Here is a 23,432-nt window from a genome sequence, read left to right as displayed (position 1 = left end):
GCACCAAACAGGCAGGTTGAAGAAATATAAAGCTGATTTCAGTCAACAAAATAGGTAGGCAAATAAAATTGAGAAAGCAGGCTGAGGGAAGTGGCCTACTGTAGTGCAGAGCAGGATGTGAGCAGCGGGAGGTCTGGTTGACCGTAGGCAAAGAGAGCCACCTGATGGTCTGGGGGTTCAGGCTGGATGTCAGTTAACTGGGAGTCAGGAGCAAGTATTGTTTTGGGCTGTTGACTGGGAACCAGGAGCAGATGTTGGCTGGACCACTGACATGGAACTTTGAGCAAATGATCTATAGAGCAACTCAGGAACAGACAGACTGGCTCTAGAGAAGGGTCTAGCACAGGGGTCCTCCAATACATTTGTCCAATGTCCAAACACTGTGAGGACCAGACAATCAAATAGGAAAAAATGTTTCGGCATAATTAGTCTAAATTTCAATTGTCCAAATGAATGCTAATTTTTATTAGGCCATATTGGTGTGAACAGATTAAAAACACGGAATATCCATAATAAAACTGTATACTTAACTAGAAAATGCTCTCAGACCTCCGCCAAGGAGACAGTTGGTCTCAGTACAAAACCCCTATTTCAACTACCAATGAATGAGTTGTTAACTATTTAATCTAAACTCCTCTCAGGATGCCAGACAGCAAAAAAAAAAAAAAAAAAAAAAACCCAAACAAACCACAGTTTGAGACTCAATGAAACAGCTGGCCAATGAAAACAAACCCAAGTAATGCTTATTGTGTCTAACAGACACGCTTGATGATTCTCCAATAACTCTGGAGTTATCTCCTTTAGTCCAGCCAGTGTGCTGCTGTCAGCTCGATGAAATGATCAGCCTGGGAGCCAAGTGGTTTGAGTAGAGACAACAGCATTGGGGAGTAATTTGATTCTGGAGAACACGTGAACTATGAATTACAGACTTTGGCTTGTTGCCAAGAGTTGGTAAGCTGATCTATGATCACTCTCAAACACCCTCAGGATGACTGGGCCTCTTCCACTGGTGAGTAACATTAGATGTGCGCATTTTCCGATTTCATTAATGTGAAGACACATGGCAAAGTTTGGCTGGAAAGATACCAGGGAGCAAATGGACGTGGAGTCTCAACATCATTGGGAACCCCACTTTCCTGTGGGGACCATCTTGATAGCTAGCCAGGTTCCCCAGACAGGAGACTCCTGGGAATCATCTGAGGTGGAATTAGGCAGAGAGTTAGCCAACTCGGGAACAGGAACTACCTGAAAGCTTGCCGGCCAGGCATTTCGCTGACTGGAGTTAGGATCAGGCACGTTGTTAGGGGTGGGCCTGATGGGCCTGGGCCTACCCACTTTTACATCTGGCCCATCCTAAATGACTTGGAGAATTTTCTTAACATTTATTTTTAATGATTAAAATCAGCATTTTAATAAAACTCTTAAAACAAAAATGTTTCCATTAAAAAATAAAAAAATAAAAATACAACATTTATTCGGCTATTATCATGTGAGGTCTAGTCCAGTCACAGCGGACCATCATTGGTCACCCCAGACATTTTACACTTGTGCACGCACGTCACAATCTGGCGGTTGTTCAGCAAATAATGGTGATTGAGGAGGGCAGTGGTGTTGTCTATGGCATACTTTACTGTGAGTATCAAAAGAGAAAACAAATAGTAAATGTGTCTGAGAATTTTAAATAAAAACTTCACCTGTAGTTAAAGGATATTTCGTGCATTTTTGGTCAGGCTTTCACCCTCTGTTTTATGTTGAATACAGTAACACGTCATTTTCCAACTATGTAGAAGTGGTGTATTTAGGAAATCATGTCATTGCTTTTTTTACATACCTGCAAATGCATTTCCCATCGAAACTAGAACTTGTAGAAAATGTAAACAATACGGGAGGTAGAGCTTAATACTCCTGCCTGACTTCAGATTACCTTCACAGACAGTTAAGGCCATGAATAAACAGCATACATGCGCTCTCTCTCCTGTTAAAAGTCACTGTAGCTCAAAAGGCAGTACTACAAACTACTTGAGAACATTTCCTTCACTGGTTAGATGCGTCTTGGGCATAAACAAGAATGTAACCCCAGGAAGAAGGTGCTGAAGGAGGTCCACTGGCCAAACACTACTTTGCACTAGTCTGTCTGACCTCAGTTCATTCTCCATGTGGTTGCTAGCAACTGTTAAATTCATTCATCCACATCCACCGTGCAAAGTATGCCCACAGCAGCTGCTTCACTCAAACTGGCAGTGTACACCTAGTTGTCTGGATCGAGGTCACATCACGTTCATACTGCAGATGAACCACTCCAGAGTACATCTGGGACCAGACTGAGGCCACCTCTTCTCATGGATATTGGTCCAGTTCTTCGTCCACTCCAGGGTTCAACTTGTAAAGCTGTCATTAATCTGATTGCTATTCATTTAGCATTGATTTTTCCCATCCTGTAAAACTGAAATTAAAGATTTTTTTTTTATGGGGGCATTCCCTGCCAACAAGCATCTGGCTTCAATGTCCTCTCCTGTGTTTGGCATGTCTGCAGTTGCATCACAGTGAAAGTCTTGAAGTAACTGTTTTGCTGCAGTAAACTGCAGTTTTTGCCTTTCCATTGGTTTCATGTATCATTTCAAAGTCTGAACTATTTCAAAAGTAGTTTTTTACATGACAATCACAAATTAAAGCACAATCCCATTGGCAGTACATTTGTCACACTAAATCCCAAATTCAAACTACTCTTAGAACATCAGAAGAAAATGACCTGCAGGTCTACTGAAATCCTCCTCTAACAAGATTCATGGTGATTCTAAATTATTTTGGAGCTCACTGTGATCCTCCGAACTTTTATCAAAGCTTTATCAGAAACCTTTCCCTGGTTGTCTGTCTCATTACAAATCCCTCTCTGAGGTCGATGGAGAGTTCTTTTGTAGAATCAAATCGAATTCTGCAGACATCTGAGGGATGGTGACATAAAACAGGAGGGGTGGACATAATACAATGAACACCAGTGGACTCAAAACATTGTCCTTTTTTCTTTGATATGAGTGAGAGGGCCAATTCAAGTTTGCTGAACTTAGGAAGAATCTTGCATCATTTATATGCTCATTGTATGTTTTGGATGTAAAATCTTAATCTGCAAAGTAACATGTAATTCTTAAGGTCAGATGAATGTAGTGGGGATGTTAGTACACTGTTTCCCACTGAAATGTAGTGAAATTGAAGTATGAAGTGCATCAAGTTGCAATATTCATGTAAAGTGTTTGAGTAGAGGCACAATGTTACTGTCAAATTACAAACTGTCAGACGAGTCCACTTTCACAGTTCTATCGAGTTTAGACGCCTTCTCAAGCTGCTCTGTCACTTTTAGTCAAAGTAGACTTTTTTTTTTTTTTTTTTTTGGCATTTTTGCTTTTCCATTCTGGCAGCTCAGATGCACAGGGAACATAACTGAAATACTTTAGTCTGCTATCACTTCATTTGTTTGTATTATCACAGACTCGTTTGACATCTCAGTCAAATCCAGTTGGCTTCTTTTTTAGCCATCTGGACGTTGTTGCAGACTGAGAGGTTTCACAACTATTGGCATTTTATAAAGATATAGATAGTTAAATATCTCAACATCATTGCAGGCGGCGTACAGATATCCATGGCTTCCTGACAGTGAACGCACTGACCTACCCTCTAGCACCACCATGGTTGACGTGTTTTTTATTGAAATGTCTCAACAACCCATTGACCTTTTATACATGTATTCAAGATCACCTCAGAATGAACTGTATGAGTTATGAAATATAAAAGTAAAGACATCCCCATCAGCCTGAGCTGCACTTTGAGTTTAGGGAGAACTACCAGATGCTAGCTTGATAGCTAAGATGCTAAACTAAGATCAGAGTTAAGTGCTTGGATATGAGGTGGGATACATACAAAGAATGCAGTATCCTACATTATAGGTGGGTACATTAGAGGCTGTGACAATCATGGCCAGTCATGTTCAGAACTCTCACCCTCTTTAAATATCGATCTCTTCCGTCATGATGCGCTGACCATTTGGGAATCCTGTGGAGAGTTTTCCTCAGGAAACTTCCTGTTGTTTGAGATGTGGAGGCTTTCACACATGAATATAACAGCTCAAACAGGTAGTACTTCCAAGAGCAGATGATGTCTCTTTATAGCTGAAGTTGCACAAAATTGAACCAACGGATCTGCTGGGTGTAATTTAGGTTTGACAGAACACATCATCACTCTAAATAGTGAGTGCAGGTGGAGCAGAGACCTGCTGCCTTCAGATGGCAGGAGAGTGAGCAGAGTAAAGGAAAGGCCATCAGTATTGTAAAACCACTATTGACTTAGATGACAGAGCAGAGCTGCTGAGAATCTCTCATTCATCTTAATTCTGCCTTGCAGGTGTTGATGCCAGAAATGGAAAACTGACTGGCATCATCACACTCTCTAGCATGCCTCCGCTCCCACTGAAGCACACGGCGAGTCACCAAAACACCAGAGTGCACAGTTTTGTCATTACAATGAACCCGAAACTTATGCTACGTTCCAGACAACTCAAAGCGTGAAAATTTCTGACCTGCTATTAGAAAAAGTACAATGGAACGCCACTCAAAAAGTCAAAGTTCCCACTTGGAAACTTGGGGCAAATCCATCAACCCCAACTTCATGAAGAAGCAGCTGTCTGAGACGACAGCCAACAATGGCAGCACCCAAGAACATTCTAAATGTTAAAACCTAAAGTACAAGGACACATAAGGAATACCTGCCTTTATTTAGTCTGTTCAGCTTTAATTTCACACCTGTATGAAGTTAACACTTGTCCTTAATTAATGCCATTTTACATTTAGGTCTTCAGTTTCATGTAGTTCATTTCTTCTTTAGTTCACTTCAATCAATAACAGAGGGGGACAGGATGTATCTGACGACTGCAGTGTTTTAATTTAGGCTGGTGAATGTGATATTTGGATACCTTTCCAAGCATAAAAGTGACATAAAATAAAGCCTATAATGGCGTCTGTTGCCTCAGCTGTTGTTTTTCCTCCTGTTTCATTTATATTTGCAGGGACACCACGCTAATGAGAGTTCAGTTGGGTGTACACTTGTTAAAAGAAACATCAGTTTCAGACGCCATGCGTCTGGAGCGATTGGAGGTTGGAAGCTGGAGCTTGGGATTTGGTCTTCTCCAAGACCAAATCCCACCAACAACTCATGTTTCTCGTCATTTGAATGAACCTCTGACTCCGCTCTCCTCACCTGTACCCCAAAATACCCGATTCTGTCTCACAGCAGTTCATCATATAGTTCATTTCTTCTATAGGATTCCTGTACATGGATGTTTCTAATATGATCATATGTTTTTCTCTGAGGTTTTATTGTGATTTTAGCAAATAAGCATTTAGGAAAATTGTCTCCTGTTTGTCACATTTCAACTGTTCCAAAGGGAAAACATTTTTTTTTTTTCCACTGAAGACTGGAGGATGCTGTGGAGAGCTCCAGAAAAAGCTAGTAAACTGACAAATCCAATCACCCTCAGTGTCTTCCCAGTTTAGTCGTCTCCTGTATGTTACAAAGGAAACTCCTCTGATACCTTTGCTGGTTCCAGATGGGCCTTTCTGCTGCACACGTCCATGTTCTTCCCACCTTGGCAGCTGAAACGCATGAAGGCCTGGAATGATGGATTTCCTACTTAAAACTTCACACTTCTGTGAGGAAACGAAGCAACCTGTGACACTTCCATAATATAAATGGCAGGTACATAGAATCAATGAGTTTGACACTTCTGAGGGAAAAACCTGCAGTTTGTGTTCAACTTGTGAATACAGATGTGTGTAAAAAAAAACACATGAAACATCTTCTCAGTGGTTTGAAGTGGAAGGGGTCCGGTTAAAGAAAAAGCTGATAACTACTTACCAGAGTTTTGTTTTTCTTCAAGGTTGTCAGCGTCTGTGCGTCAGTCCACCACTCTGAACGGACTGCCATGAGCTTTGGCAGACTTCAGGGTGAATAGTAGGTCTGAACATTTCATCTGGTGCCACCAGCAGGTTGACATTATTAATGTCTCCAATGCTTCGGTTTATGACCAATGACATTCCCATCAGCCTCAGCTGTACTTTGTGTTTATTGCTAAATAGCCGACCAATGCTAATAAAAGTTAGCATGCTTGAATGCAAAGATGAGAGGGTGAAACTAAAACGAATAAAGCCGCTGGCACGGCTGGAGGTGCTTCGACTCCTCAGGAACACCTTCAGAGGTTATTTAGCCATTAATATTTGATATTATGGAGAGACACAGATCTGAAGCAAAGTTTTTAGGGCCTTTACAATGAATTTTAGAAGTTCGGACATTTCCGGGGTTGTCAAAAGACATTCTGAAAATTAAACTCTTAAGAAGAAAAAAAAGATAATTCACCACAACAAAACAAATTCAATTCCCATACTTTCAGAAAAGATGGATATGATGTTTGTCTTTTCTTTAAGTGTCTTGACCCCCGTTTGACATGTGACTAACAGGTCGTCATTATTTTCTGAATGAAACCTTTGCTCAGGCGATCAGCGTCTCCGTCTCTCCAGGACGTCTCGTCTCTGGTTCTGCTCACAGCACAAAGAAACATTCGCACAATCAATCTATACTTTCAAGCTCCATTTAATGTCCTAGCAAAATGAGTATGTGACTGTCCTAAGGAGTGAGTAAAATAGAAAGTGCAATTTTTGTTCACTGGAGTTCAACATAATAAAAAAAGATCAAAGCAGTTTTTATGTCAGACAGCAGAATTATTAATTTTGTAGAAATAGCAAAGAAACCAGTAAAGGTACTCTGTTGGAGTATTTGGTGGTATGGTGTAGATCAAAGGCACATCACAGCTTTGTATCTCACTGGGGATTGTTGCACACGCACAGAAAACACACATACACATGCACAAGCCTTCAAAATACATTTCCCATGTGGCTCTGACACACAGTCTTCTGATCTACAGTCATGCCAGTGGAAAATGGTCATGGAGAAGTTCTGAGAGGCAACATATTTATCCAGAGCATGGTGCTTTTTAATTTGGAGCCTGTAAAAGGGATAACATAGCATTTAAGAATGTCCATCTCAGCTTTTATTCAAGTGAATATGATCCTAGAGAAATCAAATGAAGCAACGGATGACCAGAGGGGCTTTTTATCTCAGATTCTGTTACGTGTGTTTTCTTTTTCTCTCGTTTTTTTTTTTTAAATAGTATCCTTAAAGAATGACCAATATATCCTTGGTTACAACTGTTCTCTAACAGTCAAAAAGAAAAAAAAAACAAAAAAGGAAATCAACATTCAGTAAACATTCTTCTCTAAAGGTAGTTCCCTTATATAATCTGTAATTTTCCTCTGCCATTATGTATACATAAACAAGTTTAATAACATACCAATCAGTGGTTATTTCACAATTGGAAAAAAGCACAAAATGTTTACACTCTTTTACAGGTAAATAAAAGTTTTTGTCGACTGTTTTCAATAAGGGAGTAGCATAGTTCAGAGTTCATCTCATTGCGTTCTGGTTCCCCACGTCCCCGCGTTCTGTTATTCTGCTATTAGATCTTTACATACAAATATTGACAAAGTGGAGGCTTGTGCTCTGAAGCCGTCAAGTCTTTTCGAGAGTAATAATCATGAGGGGGAGGGAGGGGGAGGGTTGGGGATGCTGGGAGGGACTCATAGCTGGCCCTCGCTGCAGTGGTTGTCCTGACTGCTGCCCGGCTTCTCCGCGTCCTGACTGGGCAGCTCTTTGAGGATGAGGGCGGCGCTCCTCTCTGAGAACTCGTCGCCGTCGGGCTCCAGACCGTCGGGGCAGGGCAGCTTCAGAAGCTCCTCTCTGAGCTGAGCCGTGTGTCTCTGCAGGGAGAACACACACACACACACACACACAAACACAGAGTCAGGCTTGATGTTGTAGGATTTTCTTTGAGACAAAACAGCCTGAACTCTGTTTAGTCCAACACTATGTTTCATCGTGATGGCCGGGACATTATATGAAACACAGTCTGTTCAAAATATTGTGAAGCACAAGGCTCACTTTTACACCTGCTGCTTTTCTATCAGGAGACCCTCTCCTTCCCCTCATACAGACACATCCTACAGGTCTGACTGCTCCCCTGCTTCCTCATTCAGTCATGTACTGTAAGCGCAAACATGCACTAAGAAGAAGCCTTTCTGCTAACATGACAGAGAAGGGCCTTGTATGGAAGTAAGAACCATGAATGTACCAATTTATAAAATGGAAAGGTGAAATCCGGCAATCTGATTGGCTGTTAACTGTGATATAATGAGCGTATACCACAGCTACTATTCTAAAAAGCCTTATCACAGCATATCACTCCGCTTCAGGGAAGCAACAATGTTTCCATGACAACCAACTGTTACAGTGCGCAGCAAAAAGTAGCCGGTTTTGATGTCTATTTTTTTAAGGCGTTAACAACATTCAAACATGTTCACGGTCAACTTTGATCTCCGGGGAGGGCTAACGATGGATGAATGGATTGAAGAGTGGCTGTCCCCGAAAAAAAAGCCGAGCCAAAGACAACATGCGGAGCTGATGTCCAAAGAGGTTGACCAACTGGAGAAGGAGAGAAGCGGTAAAACAGACCAAGTGGGCAGTGAAGTGCTTCGAAGACTGGTGTCAGGATAAAGGTGTGGCGGTGGACCTTAGGACAGTGTCTAAACAACAATTCAATGACATTTTAAGAGAATTTTACGGCACTGTCAGAAACTGTAAAGGTGAACTATACGGACTGAGCAGCTACATCGGTCACCGCGCTGGACTCAACAGACACATCAACGACCCCCCACTCAGCCTCTCCTGGTGCCTCCTCAAAGACACAGAGTTCACTACGTCTAACAATGTGTTCACCGGCGTTGTGAAAATGTTGAGGAAGAAAGGACTTGATACTACAGTCCATCACACATCAGTTACAGATGCTGACTTCAACGCCATAAAGCGAGTCCTAAATCCAAACAATCCGGTGGGCTTGGTTGATAAAGTATGGTTTGACATACAGCTGCACTTTGGGCGCAGAGGAAACGAAGGAAATCGACAGCTCAAACCATCGTCATTTATAATCAAAACGGACGAAATTGTAAATTGTAATGTGAGAATATACCGCCTTTCTAGAAGACTATTCATCGGGCTCTCTGTGAAATGTTGGGCTGTGTAATTCTTAGATCATGCCTTGTTTTGAACCTTGGACATTTGGAAGGAACTGTGCACACAGGAGACCAATACGTGGTCAAAATTCTTCTTGCAGCCGGGACGAAGGCTATCACCAAGAACTGGCTAAAGACTGAAGCACGGGGATACAAACAATGGCTGTCAATCATAGAGGATATATTTGAAATGGAGAATCTCACATACAGGTTGAGAATCAAGGAAGATTGCTTTAAGAAAGACTGGGAAAAATCCTTCCTTTCTTTCTCCCATAATTAATTAATGAATTTACATATTTATTTATTCTTTATCCATTTTATTTCTTTTGTTATAATCGAACAGAATTATTTCAGTTTTCATGGAGTTAAAACCAAACTGCTACAATGCAGTTTATATTCAAGATGATTCAAAATAAGTTCACTCCTTTTTCAGGGGAATCTTTTTATGTATTATATGTTTGTTTTCCTGTTTATGAAAAATGAAAAACAAAATAAAGATTTAAAAAAAAAAAAATTGATTGTGTATTCCTCTTCAATGTTGTTATTATTGTCAGCTGGGCCGTATTATTATTAGCTAGATTAGATTATAAAATCCTGCACTGTGCGTCGATGAGGATCAGCAGCTCGACAGCGACTATGACACTTAGAGCTCTATAGGATGATCTGAACAGACTCATGGAAATGATATTTTACAATTCTTCACATTATTTACTAACGAAATTCGTTAAGGCAAGTAATTTGGTGCTTTTAAAGTCATGATATTCAGATGCCGCTGCTGCGTCTCCAGGTGCCTGCTGCGATGTCACATATAGTCGCTTAATAAAGTCAGTGATCACTCAAAGCTAAAACTATTAAAAAAACTCTCATTCATTGAGGTTTTGGGTGGATTCTTCCGGACCACTCACTCAGTTAACTGCGGGGGGGCCTCGCATGTTTACATTACGGGGCTGATTGTCAGAGAAGCAACAACGTATCCATGACAACAAACTGTTACAGTAAGTAGCAAAAAGTTGCTGCGGTGTTTTGACAACATTAACAAATAGACTAAATTAGTTTAATTCAATTGTTTAAGGTTAACTTTCACCTCCAGATAGGGTTAACAATGGTAGAGTTGATTGAGCAGTGACTTTCTCCCGAAAAAAAGGCGACGAATAGACGACATGCAGAGCTAACGTACGGAGAGGTGGGACTACTTTTTTCCGGCGGGGCTATTTTATTAGATAATATGTATTTCTGGTTAATTGAGGGTCGAAGAACGCCCCCTAGCTGTGGTATAATGAGCGTATATCGCGGCCTGTCGTGATGTATTGCTTAAATATATAATATTCACACGTGCACGAGTCTGTCCATCAATGTTACATCGAACATGAAAGGAACAGATCTCATTTGTGAAGTAATTATCAATGTGGCAAATGAACCGTTAAATGATCAGTTTAGTGCTATTCGTTAGTCTTTTCATTGTCAAAGAATCCCACGAAAAGGCCAAAACTAACGATGCATCAGTGTGACTGACTCCTCTAGCCTGACTGTGGCTCGCAGCTACAAACCTGCTGGATCCTACTGAAGGTGCAAATCTTTAGAAAACACCTGACAAACGTATCATTTCATGTTGTTGGGAATTATTTTTAGCGGTGGATTAATCGACATTTTTTGTGCTCTAGTGAGTATTCTGGCAGCACAGTGGCATTCCCTGACCTTTCATCTCGTGCTACCATGAAACTGTTGACCCATCAGCCTCAGCTGCGCTTTGTGTTAAGAACAAATTGGCGATTGTCAGCGTGCTAACATGCAAAACTAAAATGGTGAACATGGCAAACATTATTCCTGCTAAACATCAGCTTTTCAACACTGTCATTGTGAGCATGTTAGCAAAGACTCCCGTCTGCAGTGTAGCTGCACACTGTTCACTGATGAACCACAAAATGAGACTGAATGACATCCAAATATTAACAGGTAAAGTCTGAGTTTCATCTCTCGGTCCACAGAAAGGCTCTTTATCACTGTGTGTGCCCTGTTCGTCTCTCTCTGCTCTCCCTCTCTATTTTCAGAAAGATGATTAATTGACATTTAAACGTTGATATCATTTAATTAATTTCCATTCAGGATAGTGATGCCAGTCAGATACACCCCCCCCTCCCTCCCCCATAGCAGTTCTGACCCGTGTCACAGTGACTGTCTGCAGAGGGAATTACTCAATTAGTCTTGTTAATAGTTTTTGGACAACAATGGAGCTCTATGGCACAGCGTACCCCCCCCCCCCCCCCCCCCCCCCCCCCCCATTTCATGTCTCTCTCTACACGGTCGATTCTAAAAACAATAATCTTTCTAAAAATCAAAAGTCATCTCTGTTGGAACACAGAATAGATGGAGGGAAATGAAGCAGAGTGGAGGTGAAGAAACATTCATTTACATGGAGGTTAAATGGCAAAGGTGTTCAGTGGCCTGCAGCTGTGGGAGCACAGCTGGCTGCGCTCAGGTCTCCAGTCAGTGGACATGAATTATTTACAGTGGGGATTAATTGTGCTTATTTACTGCCAAAGGGAAAACAGAGGAGAGCTTCCTGTGACACTCTCAGTGAGTGTTGGAGTGGAAGATGGCTGGGTTCAGGAATTAAGGTGGCCTGTCATGGCCCACTGTCGCCTGCAGCCAATTCACTGTTTATTAGCAGGACACTCAAACACAAACTGTGTTTACATGCACTGAACTGACCTGCTACAGTCAGCTTTCTATTCTGCTCATTTCACAGCATGGAAACAGGAAACCTGCTTTATAATAGCAGTCAACTTCACTACATCCAGTACATTTAAAGTGGTCCCATCACACTTTGGGGTCTTTTCCTTCCTTTTAGTGCAGGGGTGGGTAACATTTGGCAATTCCTAAATATAAACTAGAATAAGCACTTCATAGTTGAAAGCCTCCGCCAACCAAGCAGTTTACATTCATGTCCGTCCAGACTCACAGAATGTATGTTATATATGAAGACTTTAATAAAAGCCTGAACCGGTCGCCAGTTGATTGCAGGGCCACATATAGAGACGGACACACCTCACACGCTCACACTCACACCTAAGGACAATTTTAGAGCATGTCTGTGGGAGGAAGTCGGAGTGCCCGGAGAGAACCCACGTGTGCGGGAAGAACATGCAAACTTCACACAGAAAGGCCCTGCCCGACCCGGGGATCGAACCAGCGACCTTCTTGCTGTGAGGCACGCGCACTACCTGCTGCGCCACCATGCCGCCCGATATCAAGAATATTTTTGTTGAAATGGAAGTTCTCACTACACTGACATGACTGCACTGACTTGTTGCTGCTGTGGAGCTGCTAGCACAGACAAAGAACAAGTGTTCCAAAGTGTCAGTTTGTCTGGAATAATTCATAGAGATGAAGGAGGAAACTCAGTGACAGCAAATGTGTGATTTGACCTTCATGGTGGACATTACCAAGAACCTCTCAGAGCTCAACCTCAAGCTCCAGCAGCTTCTCAGCTCTCTGCTTTGTGAACTTAAAGCTGGAAAGAGGAAACAATGAGCATTTTCCTGCTCTGCAAAAACAAAAGTCTGAATATGCTGCTGAGTGTGAAAAGTCCTTCTGGCATTTGGTGAGACATGAAAACTAACAAAAAGAACTGAACATATCTGCTGTTCAATGTGGAACCAGCTGATGTGACTGACAACCAACAACATGAAGTCATTGAGCTGCAAAGCAACAACCTGCTACTGTGAACAGTAATCATCATCAGCATAATCATCATCATCATCACTACCATCTGACATCAGACGCCTTGCCAAAAAGAAGCAGTTCCAGCTAAGTCAGAGGTTGGTGTGATGTATGGTCCTCAAAGGACATTATAAAAACTGAAATAATGCTTGATAGAAAAAGAGACCCCACCCCTGATTTCATGTGTTCTATAGCTTTTTTTTGTCCATGTAAAAGGTCTGTAAAGTTACAAACCCCAAAGTTCATGTCAAAGGGAGCTCCTGTGTCCTACAGTGAACTGCCTGACACACCTCGTCAGCCTGTTCTTCTGTCATCTGTCTGCATCACTCTGTAACAGAGCACCATCTCCAGCTGGGTGACCATCTCACTCACTAAAACCTAGTGAATCAACCTTGTAGTCTGCCATTGTTGTTTCTTCTCTAACGCTGGCTCCAGTGACACGAGGGTATGGAAGGTCTCAGAAAAACTAATTTCTTGGCTCTAGGCTGTGAGAACCAACACAAAAGACTTCATCTGCTTCCACCATCAGAGGATGTCAAGAGGCAGTGGATTAACTTTATTTTTGATAGAACTGTGATGGAAATGTCCCCACAACAACTGGAAAATTGTGTGTGAACTTTACTCTGCCAGACTGCTTTATCAACAAGGGCCGCTCACCGTACAAGCTTCAAACTTGGAAGTGGAGGTTTTGCCATTTTTTTTGTTTGTTTTACTGTTTATTTTGTAGATTAGTCTGCTTGATTCGGCATTAGCATGTTGCTTGGCTAATGTAGCTGAAACCAACTTAATACTGAGAGCAGTAAACTAAGATGGTGAACATGGCAGCATATAAGCACTGTCACTGTGAGTATGTTAGCTACACACTCTTCAGTCTCTTTGTAAGCCTGTGCACATGTGCTGTCTGGACACGTCGAAGCGGAAGGACACGCCACAGGTCTGTTTCCCAGTGTCCATGATGCTGGACTAATGGTGGAAGAGAAAGTCAAGAGAAATCATTTGAAGTCAGCTCAACAATGAACCAAGAGCTGATGCCTGCTTCGACCTGTGGCAGCTGACCAATCAGAACAGAGTGGGCTTTTTGGGAGGGGGGCTTAAAGAGACGGGAGCTAAAACAGAACATTTCAGAGAACATTGTACAGTATGAGGAAAAATGCTGTGTTTTTTTTAACATTGAAGCCTGTAAACCCATTCCAGAAGACACCCAAAATAATACTATGAACCCGAAATTGACCATCATACGGCCTCTTTAATGACGTTACCTTTAGCGCAGCAGCGTGATGGGACATGGTGCGGCCAACCCTCTTGTCGCTGCTGTACTGCTGGATGTCGGCGATCCACTCCTCACACTGACACATGATCTCAGTTCGCTTCAGGTAGAAGTGTTTATGGATCACCTGCAAACACAAGACACAGCAGTGTTTAATACACACAACCCTGTATATTAAACATAAGAGTTAATGTGGTTACAAATGTAACTCACTGTGACAAACCTCTCTTCAGTCTTTTGCAGTGCAGTGACATTTACAGCTTGTCAATGGTAATTTGTATCTTATTTACCTAAATCTTACTTGTTCTCATTCAATTACTAGCCACTATGGATGGGATTTACAGCAAAAGATACAAGACATAACTTGTGCATCAAGCTGTACACAGGAAAGTTAACAATTTAGCATTTCCCACTGAAAAAATCTAATTTTTGCAACACAAATTGAGACACTTTTGTTCTTGGTGTTGCAAATTCAGGTGAAGAGATGCTTCCGACTGCAGTAAGTATTGAGATCAGATAACGTCTGAGCTGTCACACTGACTCACTGTTGCTTCAGTCTATACTTTGGCCGTTTGGGGCAGATGTGCACAGACTGCAGAAACACTCCACTGGTCACATTTGTGTGAAGAAAACAAGATGAATTCTCAGCACGCTCATTCTGAAAGCACCGTAAGCTCAGGTGTTGGTAAGGCAAGTCACACTACCAGTGTGACTGTAGGAATATGTGTTGGTCTGTCCCCCACTCTGGTCCAGACAGTGACATCTCAACAAAAATGAAGTATCACATAGACTTCTCATGATATTTTGTACAGATACCCATGGTGCTTAGAGAATGAATTCTACTGACTTAGGTGACTGCTCCTCTAGTGCCACCAGCAGGTCACATTTTTTAATTTCTCTAATGCTAAACAAAGAAAATGACATTTGTTTCAGCCTCAGCTGTACTTTGTCTGAAGTGCTAATTAGCAAATGTTAGCACGATGTGAACACGGGAAGCACCATACCTGCTTAACACCAGCATATAAGCACTGTCATTGTGAGTATGTTAGCATATCAGCTTTGGCATTTAGCTCAAAGCACAGCTGTGCACAGGTACAGCCTCACAGAACCATGAGCATGGCTAAAGACCTTCATGGGCCACTCACACGCATCAGCACACCACAGCACACACACAGCATTCACCATTTTCATTGTCAGCCTGTTTCCATGTGTTGTGTGGACGCACATCAAGCTGTCAGGATGAGCCATAGTTCTGTTTCCCAGCTTCAACAACTCCCAACACTCACAAACGAGCAATTTTACTGGCTGCTGACTACATGGCTACTGTACCATGAAGGCTTTTTATATGTGTACGATGTGTTTGATTTAAAGGACGTTTCAAAATGCTTGGATTTTGGCACGATTTTCCAGATTGTATCTGTTCGACATTAAAAACAAAATAATCTTTTATCAGTTCTTCTTTTGATCTGAGTCTTTCTCACTTTCTACAGCGTACTGAATGAAGCTCGTGCTACACACAGCATACAAATTCCTCCTGTCCTATGACGAACAATCCACAAGATCAACTGCTCTTTTTTCTCTCTTTCTCCATTACTGAGGGGCTGTTTATTATCAAGTGTGCTCAACTCACTCTCTGATATTATATGTGCGACACCGCTTGATAGCTGATGTCAATCATTTACACCCAATTCCCCGGCTTTTTTTGCCGCTCTACTCAACTTCCTAGCAACAGTCGCCAGGGCCGATCGGGCAGTATGCAGCGCGTGTTGTAGCTGATGTTTCCGTAGCTGCTCTGCTGATGGAGGGAGTGGATTAGATATTATGGGGGCTGCTGATCTGCTGAGAGGAGAGGCAGCAGAGAGGGTTTGGGGGTTGGGGTATGTGTTTAATCTCCCTTCCTTCTCCATCTCCCTCTGCTCTCTTTATCTTCATTCCATCTTTGCCGCTACTTCACATCTCTTCCTCCGTCTATTGTTCCTCCAACCCAACCCCCCACTCCCTCGGCTGCTTAAGTCACATTCAGTGAGGTGGGCGACAGTCCCCAGCTAAGAGGGAATGCTTCAAGGTCACGGCTGTGTGGTGTCTGTGTGGTGAGATCAGCTGCTGCTCGAGCTTTTTGGAAAGCGACAAGGTACAGCAATGACATGGAGTCTGAATACAATCTGTGATAGGAAACATAAAAACACAAGGACATGCCTTACATATGCGTGGACATGTTCAGACGTGTGGTGGTTAAAAGGGAGTGTTGTCCCTGGGGTTCCATGTGGCAAGGACCAGCAGCTGATTAACTTCTGGTATTTAGACATGGCCATCGATCACAGCATGTATGGAAGCTCTATGCAAACCATCTGTGATCATGAAGCAAACATTGAATGAGGGCGTCTTGACAAATGACCTTTCAGCAAATACATGCCTTTATACACACATGGACGCATGCACGTACGTACACACACATAGAGAAATGTACACACAAGTACATTCTGTTCACATGTGCAGTCATAGGCGAGGCCCTCTGATGGAGCCAGATAAACTCAGTGACCTTTGAGGTAATGTTGTCCACTCATTATTCCACAGGGCAAGTGAAGGAGGAAGAGGAGCGGAGGAATGGGTGTATGGAAGCACTTGGCACATGAAGGGTCAAGGGCAAGAGCGAATCAAGCAGCTATTAAAAAGTTCTAAATTCTTAGTTTTGGGTATTTCACCAGTTGGATGCAGTGGCCTCATACAGCATTTTATGCACTCCTGTATAAGCGAGGTATCAATTCTTCTGCAATAATGATGTCAAAAGGAACATCGCCTTGTGATGATCTGCGACGTCCTGCCTGTGTGTGAGTGTGTGTGTTGAAACTACAGGAGGACAGCACGGAGAGGAGCAGGAAAACAAAAAGGTTTGGCAACAATGGTCTGCATATTTCATTATTTATGAGAATAAGGTCATTTATATCATTTACATTGTTTATATTAGATTTGCAGTGTTTTCTTGTGATTTGCTTGCGGCAGGCAGAGAAAATAGTGCAGATTCCAAAACTATCAGTGCAGACTACAAGCCAGGCACAGCACTCCACGCAGGGCATGCTCTGTTTGAACAGCCCAGTTGGTTAACACGGGTGCCAAAGGGAAACAGGAAGTGGGCAGAGCTTCACAGCGCTCCCGTTCAACCCTGCCATAACCCTGATCTGATCTCAGCCATGAGCCGCTCTGATGCTGGAGCATAAATATTTCCAACTCTGATAAAGTATAAATGTGCACACTTAGACTTGCATTGCTAAAATGATGCTAATTAGCTTTAGTAGTGTAACTGCCTTTGAGACATTTAGGCAGGTAACATGCAGGGGAAGTTACTTCTTTAATTAAAATGTTACTAAAGCTGGAAAGACCAGCACCAGATATCTTTACTATTTTCTCACTGTTACAGTTTGCCATGCACATGCAGTCGACACAGTCCGAGAGGAAAGGTAACACCTGAATCTGGTGGCTTGGTTACACCAAAACCGAGATCCCATCTCTAACACTAATCAATAATGCAGCGACAGAGAGTACTCAATGGAACAATCCAATTCCCTGTCAGGGCAGCTTCCTACCACTTAGCGCTGTGTGTGAGAGTGTTACTATGCCATACTTTACGCAGTGAATGGAAGGACTTTGTGTGACTTTAAGTGTTTCTGCACAGATTTACTTGAGAGAAAAACATGAGTGTGCCAGGCAGCACTATCCTCTGTGCAGCTGTGGCAGGTTCATCGAGTGCAGTTCTCAATCCACATGAGCACGGCCTCCAGACGTCAGCCAAAAATATATGGAAGAGGACTCAACCTCCAATTCTACTGGCACTGCATGATCTGTCATGTGACCCCCTCTTGCCTTCAAACTATGAATCAGATGGTCTGGTCCATAACATTGACCCTCACCCTTTGCTACTGAAGCACGAGTGGGGGTAGTGTTGGTGCTATTTGCCTGAGATGATGCGGAGCAGGGTGTCACCTGTCAGTGCCTCCAAAGGGTCTTTCACACTTGGGTGCGAATGTGAATGTGATGATGCTGCACCCCGCTTGCTAACACCAAACACACCGTAAGGTCTTTACTTACCTCAAACACGCACATTTACAAGTGTAGTCTCGTTCCTTCTTTCCGACACAAACACACGCTCACACACTATGATCCATATTTTAACATGCGACCCATTGTCCTTAATTCCACCTGACAATCTGCTCCTGCATAATTCAAGCCTGTACTCCATTCTTTAGCTCTCCCTCTATAAATAGCGTGTGGTAACACTGAACTCTCTCTGTCTCTCTCTCTCACACACATCAAAAAAAAAAAAAAATCTTTTCACTATAATTGGACCCACTAATCCAATACTCACAACAACAACAAAACAACAGTCTAACCATCATCAGCACTCAGCATCAAACTTGATGTGGCTGCATTTGAGTCTTGATTTGAAAAATGACTGGCTACACATTGTGCAAGTTTCATAGTGTTGGACAAAACAATCTCAACTGGTCCAACTATAGGAAATTTCTGAACACCTTTAAGAAAAAATAAAAAATCTGAGCATCTACAGTTTCGTGGCAACTGTCCATCTGCTGATGGAGACTGTGTGATCCTGTTGAAAGCTTTGAACAAGGTAGTGAGTGGACCTGAGCGATCAGATATAATGACAGCGTGTAGACTCTCCACAACACATGGTTCACGACCTCTGTGCTATGTCTTGGCAGCAAAGAGCAGGACAGAAACAATGCTGAAAAATTTTACTCACCAGAAATGTTCTTTGTGACTTATAATGTGACATCATGTCAATGAAAAAACAAACAAACAAAAAAGCAGTCCCTTCCATTCTTGTCAATACAAACTATGGAAAAAGTAAAGGTGCAGGATGTCTTCCTCATTCACTGACTGGAGTGCTGCTCGGCTCTATTATCGCAATACTACTGGATAAAACAGCAGCCTTTATTCATCTTCATCAAGTAAAATGTAAGGATACATACACGTCCATTAGTCAGGACAGCTCAATGATAACTGCTGACTGTGGAGTTGTACTATGACAACGGTGGAAATTCACAGCAGCTTGGAGAAAACAGGCAATTTTCACAACAAATCAAATAAAGTGCTCGTAGAAAATGGAATCTTAGTTGATTCTGTAGGAAGGAGTCTGCTCTACTGCTGAATCCCACACTAAGCTCATACGGTCACCACAGCTTCAGAACACATTTTCTGTAATACGGATGCAGCAGTGCTCAAAATGAGGTCAAGATGATGGATACATGCAAGAACTCTGTGACAGGGTTAGAGAATAGTGGAGCTGTTGCCAGTTAAGAGCCTGCTGTAATTCATCAAGAGTGAGAGAGCAGCTGGAACAGCAAAGGTTGATACGGAGGCTTCTGATGAAGCTGTACAGCAAAATCAGACAGCTACAAGAAGACAGAGGCCAACTGATTCATATGGAGGGCATCTTCTACGACAGGCTGAGCAACTCTATTGATTTTCACTCATTCTGGAACACAGCCTCCAAAGAGCTGGAGGGACACTTGTAGGGAAGCACACATATAATGATATACTGGGTTTTCACACAGAAACAACGCTGTGAGCCAAAGAACGGAGAACTGCAGATGTGGAACATCTATATCTACGCTCGATCATCACGACGGGTCACTGAGAGGATGCCTCTCAATCCCACTCATAAAACTGCCACATTTCTGTGTCGAGTTTCAAAGCGCTAAAGATGCTGCCTCGTGAAGACTGACAGGATGTGCTTGAGCAAGCGAGTGACTTGACAGCGTCAGTCTGGAGACGCACCCAGCCGAGCTGCAGCAGAAGCCACCACGTCAGCAGACACTGCTGCATCTTCAGCACCAAGGACAGCAGATGGAAACCAAGATACTTTATGCTCAACAAGCCATGAATGCTGTTCAGGAACAGTCCACTGTCTGACTGTATGTTTCAGGGGTAACTGCTCCAAGAGACAGCCTCCACAGCATCTGCATTGACTGAAAATGACGTCAGCAAAACAGATATAAGTCTGTTATGGCAGCAGAAAACAAAGTACCATCCCCTCCCCAAACAGAAATCAGCTAACACGAACACGGTGTCAGACGGGTGGGTCATTTCACCAGGTGAAATGAAAGGGCGATTCAGTTTGATTGTCCAGCTTGCCCACATTCCCTGGCCTTCTCTAGAGAATTCATCAAAGCACTTGTCATTCCAGTGTGAAATACAGCTGTTGAAATGTGTGACATGAGATTTCTAAATTTTCATTACCAGTGTTAAAGTAGCAGAATCACAATCAAAGCGAATATTTCAGTGATGCCTGAGAATTGATGCCCGCAGTCTGTGAAAGACACTTCACTCTGTACATCACTCAGCTAAAAAAAAAAAAAAAAAATAGACTTGACATATGAGAGATGTGTAAATGTGCCTGTTGTTCAGCCCTCTTAAGACAGCAGTGTCATCTATTTCTCAGCTAATGAACAATTCTTAGGCACAAAGAAACATGAAACCATGGAATACTGTGAAAGGGACGATTTGAAGTTCCAGACACTCCTCACATTAGATGACTTATTTTTTAAAAGGATAACCTTGGACTGCATTAAACAGCAGAATTACACATGTGTGAGTGGATAGCAGCAAGAAGGCAACAACTGCTATATCCATTGTTTTCATGGCTGGTTGTTTTTTTTCTGTGTCAATGTTCGTCTCAGCTGAGGCCTTAAAGGCGCTAAAAGGCCAGTGGTGAGTAAAGCACATGGGAGTATCTCACCAAGCTTAATTGAATTTCTGTGTGCGATGTGTGAGATTGCTCAGCCGGGTGGCATTGCCAAGTCCTACTATGTCCCCTCAATATCTCTCGGTCCAACGGTCCATTTCACAGACTGGCTGCTGATGTCATGGACCCACTTTTTTTCTTCTTTAATCCCAGCATCGTCTGCTGTGCAATGGCCAGATAGACTTAGAATATTTCAACTTGATATTTCTCAGATATACAACCTGGACGCTTGATGGTATCAAATTCAGAGTGAGCAAATATTTACAAAAAATCAGGATGGATTAGCAAATTATCACATTCTGTTTTATTCATCTGTGTTTCTTTTGGTCAAAGTGACTTAATGGCTCTGTGGTTATCATTAAACTTTTCTAAAATCCAATAGTTCTATGAAATGCATTATCAGACGTGATGCTCACTGCAGCAGACCACAAGACTCAATCAAGTTTCAGGTGTTTCTAAGTTGACTGTGGATACACTAAAGAGATATGAGAGGTTTCCAACAAAGTTATCATTATTATTATTATTATTGTTATTATAGCAAATAGAATGAACATTAAAAGATTTTCACTTGGTATGTGTCCAATACGCCTGCTTGTTCTCATATCTATCTACGTTTTTGTAAGAGAGACCAATTATATATGCATATTTGTAACGACTGAACAGACAGAGAACAGACTGTTTGGTCACATCGTCCAAAAAGACAAACTGAATAGTGAAGAACCTCTACATTAATGAAGCCATCAAACAGGATCAACTGGATGAATCAGGACCTTCTGGATTCAGGCCTGTGAAAAAGCTCAGCCAGCAATTAGCTCATCCAGTTTAAGTGCAGAACTGTCAACAGTATCATTACACCTACAGTTTATCATCATTACCAGTGGAGGGCAACTGTACAGTTGTTATCAATACATAAATCACCATAATGTAGACCACTAATATATGTCTGGAGATTCATTTGGAGAAAGTAATAAACTGCAATACTGGTCACACTGATGTTATTAATAACTAAACAGAGCAGTAAACCCAAATCCAAGCCGTGCATTCAGAAACCTCTGCACTGCATCACAGTATTTTCAGGGTTTTTTTTATGTTTTATTCATGTAATCCTGTCAAGGTGATCAGATCAATCAGAATTTTTGTTCTTATCTCTGTGAACAAAACACATCTGTTTAAATCCAGGTGCTTTTCCCACAACCCCACCGGGCAACCGACTGGGAAATATACACACATCAACAGGACTATTCCTCCTCCTGACAGACTCCAGGGACAAGGCTGATGTTTTACCACAAGTTGTATATTGCAGTAATAATGTATGGTTGTCCCAAAACCCCAAAGCACAGCTGGACTTCAAAAAAACACGGTATGATCTATAATATATAGGAGATAAAGTGAGTGACTGTGTCTGTCCGTACACCTTCTTGCAATACAGTGATTCATACCTCTTTGAAGCAAGGTGAGGGGTTGCGCATCTGCTCCAGCATGGCCCATTTGACAGAGGCCTGACGGATGTTGCCATCGTATTCCCGTGAGCTCTGGGTTCCACTGGGGGTCCCGCGGGAGCGTTCATACCCTGGTTCATTGAAGTAGGGCTCAGCCACCAGAATGAGGGACTGCACCGACACTAGCACCTGCAGCAGGTTGACGAATTAAAAAAGAGACAGACAGGAATGTAATCATTGATGGAAATATTCAGGATTCTCTCTGTGATGCAAACAGAAAATTTCATTGTGAAATTTAAGTACTAAAATGATATAAAAGGTCTATATTCCAGAAAAGCTGGGATGAAAACCACATTCTAATACGATCAATGTGTCCATCTCCTCAGGAATAACCCTGATCTATTGGTAAATTACCCCAACATCCCCTGAGTGTCCTCAACATCCACAGACTCTTAAATGATCTTGGCAGTGGTGGAAGAGAGTCTGAAAAAAGCAAGGAATATCTTGGCCCCATAAAAATATATCCTTCAATATATCTTTATTAACAGCTCAATTAATGCCGCGGCCTGTCTCAAGGAGACTAAGGACATCCTCCTGCATCACTCCGCCCATTCCAAGCCACAACATTACCAACAATGACGATCTTCGGCTTGGAGGCCTGCCTGCTGGCCCAAGCCACGATGGAGCTGGATGATGTGCACTTGAAAATGCTCCATCAAGTGGATACCAATGACCTTCAACTGGGGCAATCTGTCTGTCTTATACTGGGTTGCCAGGTTTCAAAGCCGATATCCAACCTGTTTGATGACTGCTTGATCCCAGCCCACTCCCCTGTCTCCTATTCACCGAACCCCTTATTTTCCATTATTGATCTGCAGCACACTAACTGGAATGATAATCAATGGAGAGATCTCTATGCACTCTCCAACCCTGCAAATGAGGGAATTATAAAAAAAAAAAAAAAAAGAGGAGGAATCTATTTGTAAGGCTCTGGCTCTCCTGTTGTTGGATCAATATATATGAAAAATGAATGCAATTGTGTTCATGGCAAACAAGAAAATAATGGTGTGGGTGTGTCAACA

At 42.3% G+C, this 23,432-nt stretch overlaps 1 protein-coding gene across 6 annotated transcripts in view; it reads right to left on the bottom strand.

Moving 5' to 3' along the window:
* Window positions 1-6,615: 6,615 nt before the first annotated feature.
* birc6 (baculoviral IAP repeat containing 6) overlaps window positions 6,616-23,432 on the bottom strand; it is a 119,014-nt gene continuing 102,197 nt past the window's right edge. For all 6 annotated transcript variants that reach the window (XM_076742274.1, XM_076742276.1, XM_076742279.1 and 3 more), the window contains exons 71-73: window positions 22,351-22,539; window positions 14,144-14,278; window positions 6,616-7,856 (exon numbers count right to left, since the gene is read on the bottom strand). In XM_076742274.1, the coding sequence (XP_076598389.1) occupies window positions 7,677-7,856; window positions 14,144-14,278; window positions 22,351-22,539 (504 nt within the window). In that variant the 3' untranslated portion in view covers window positions 6,616-7,676. The remainder of the gene's footprint in view (window positions 7,857-14,143; window positions 14,279-22,350; window positions 22,540-23,432) is intronic.

This window comes from Chaetodon auriga, chromosome 11 (genome assembly GCF_051107435.1).
Source record: "Chaetodon auriga isolate fChaAug3 chromosome 11, fChaAug3.hap1, whole genome shotgun sequence".
NCBI lineage: Eukaryota > Metazoa > Chordata > Actinopteri > Chaetodontiformes > Chaetodontidae > Chaetodon > Chaetodon auriga.
This window is presented reverse-complemented; position numbering and strand designations above follow the sequence as displayed.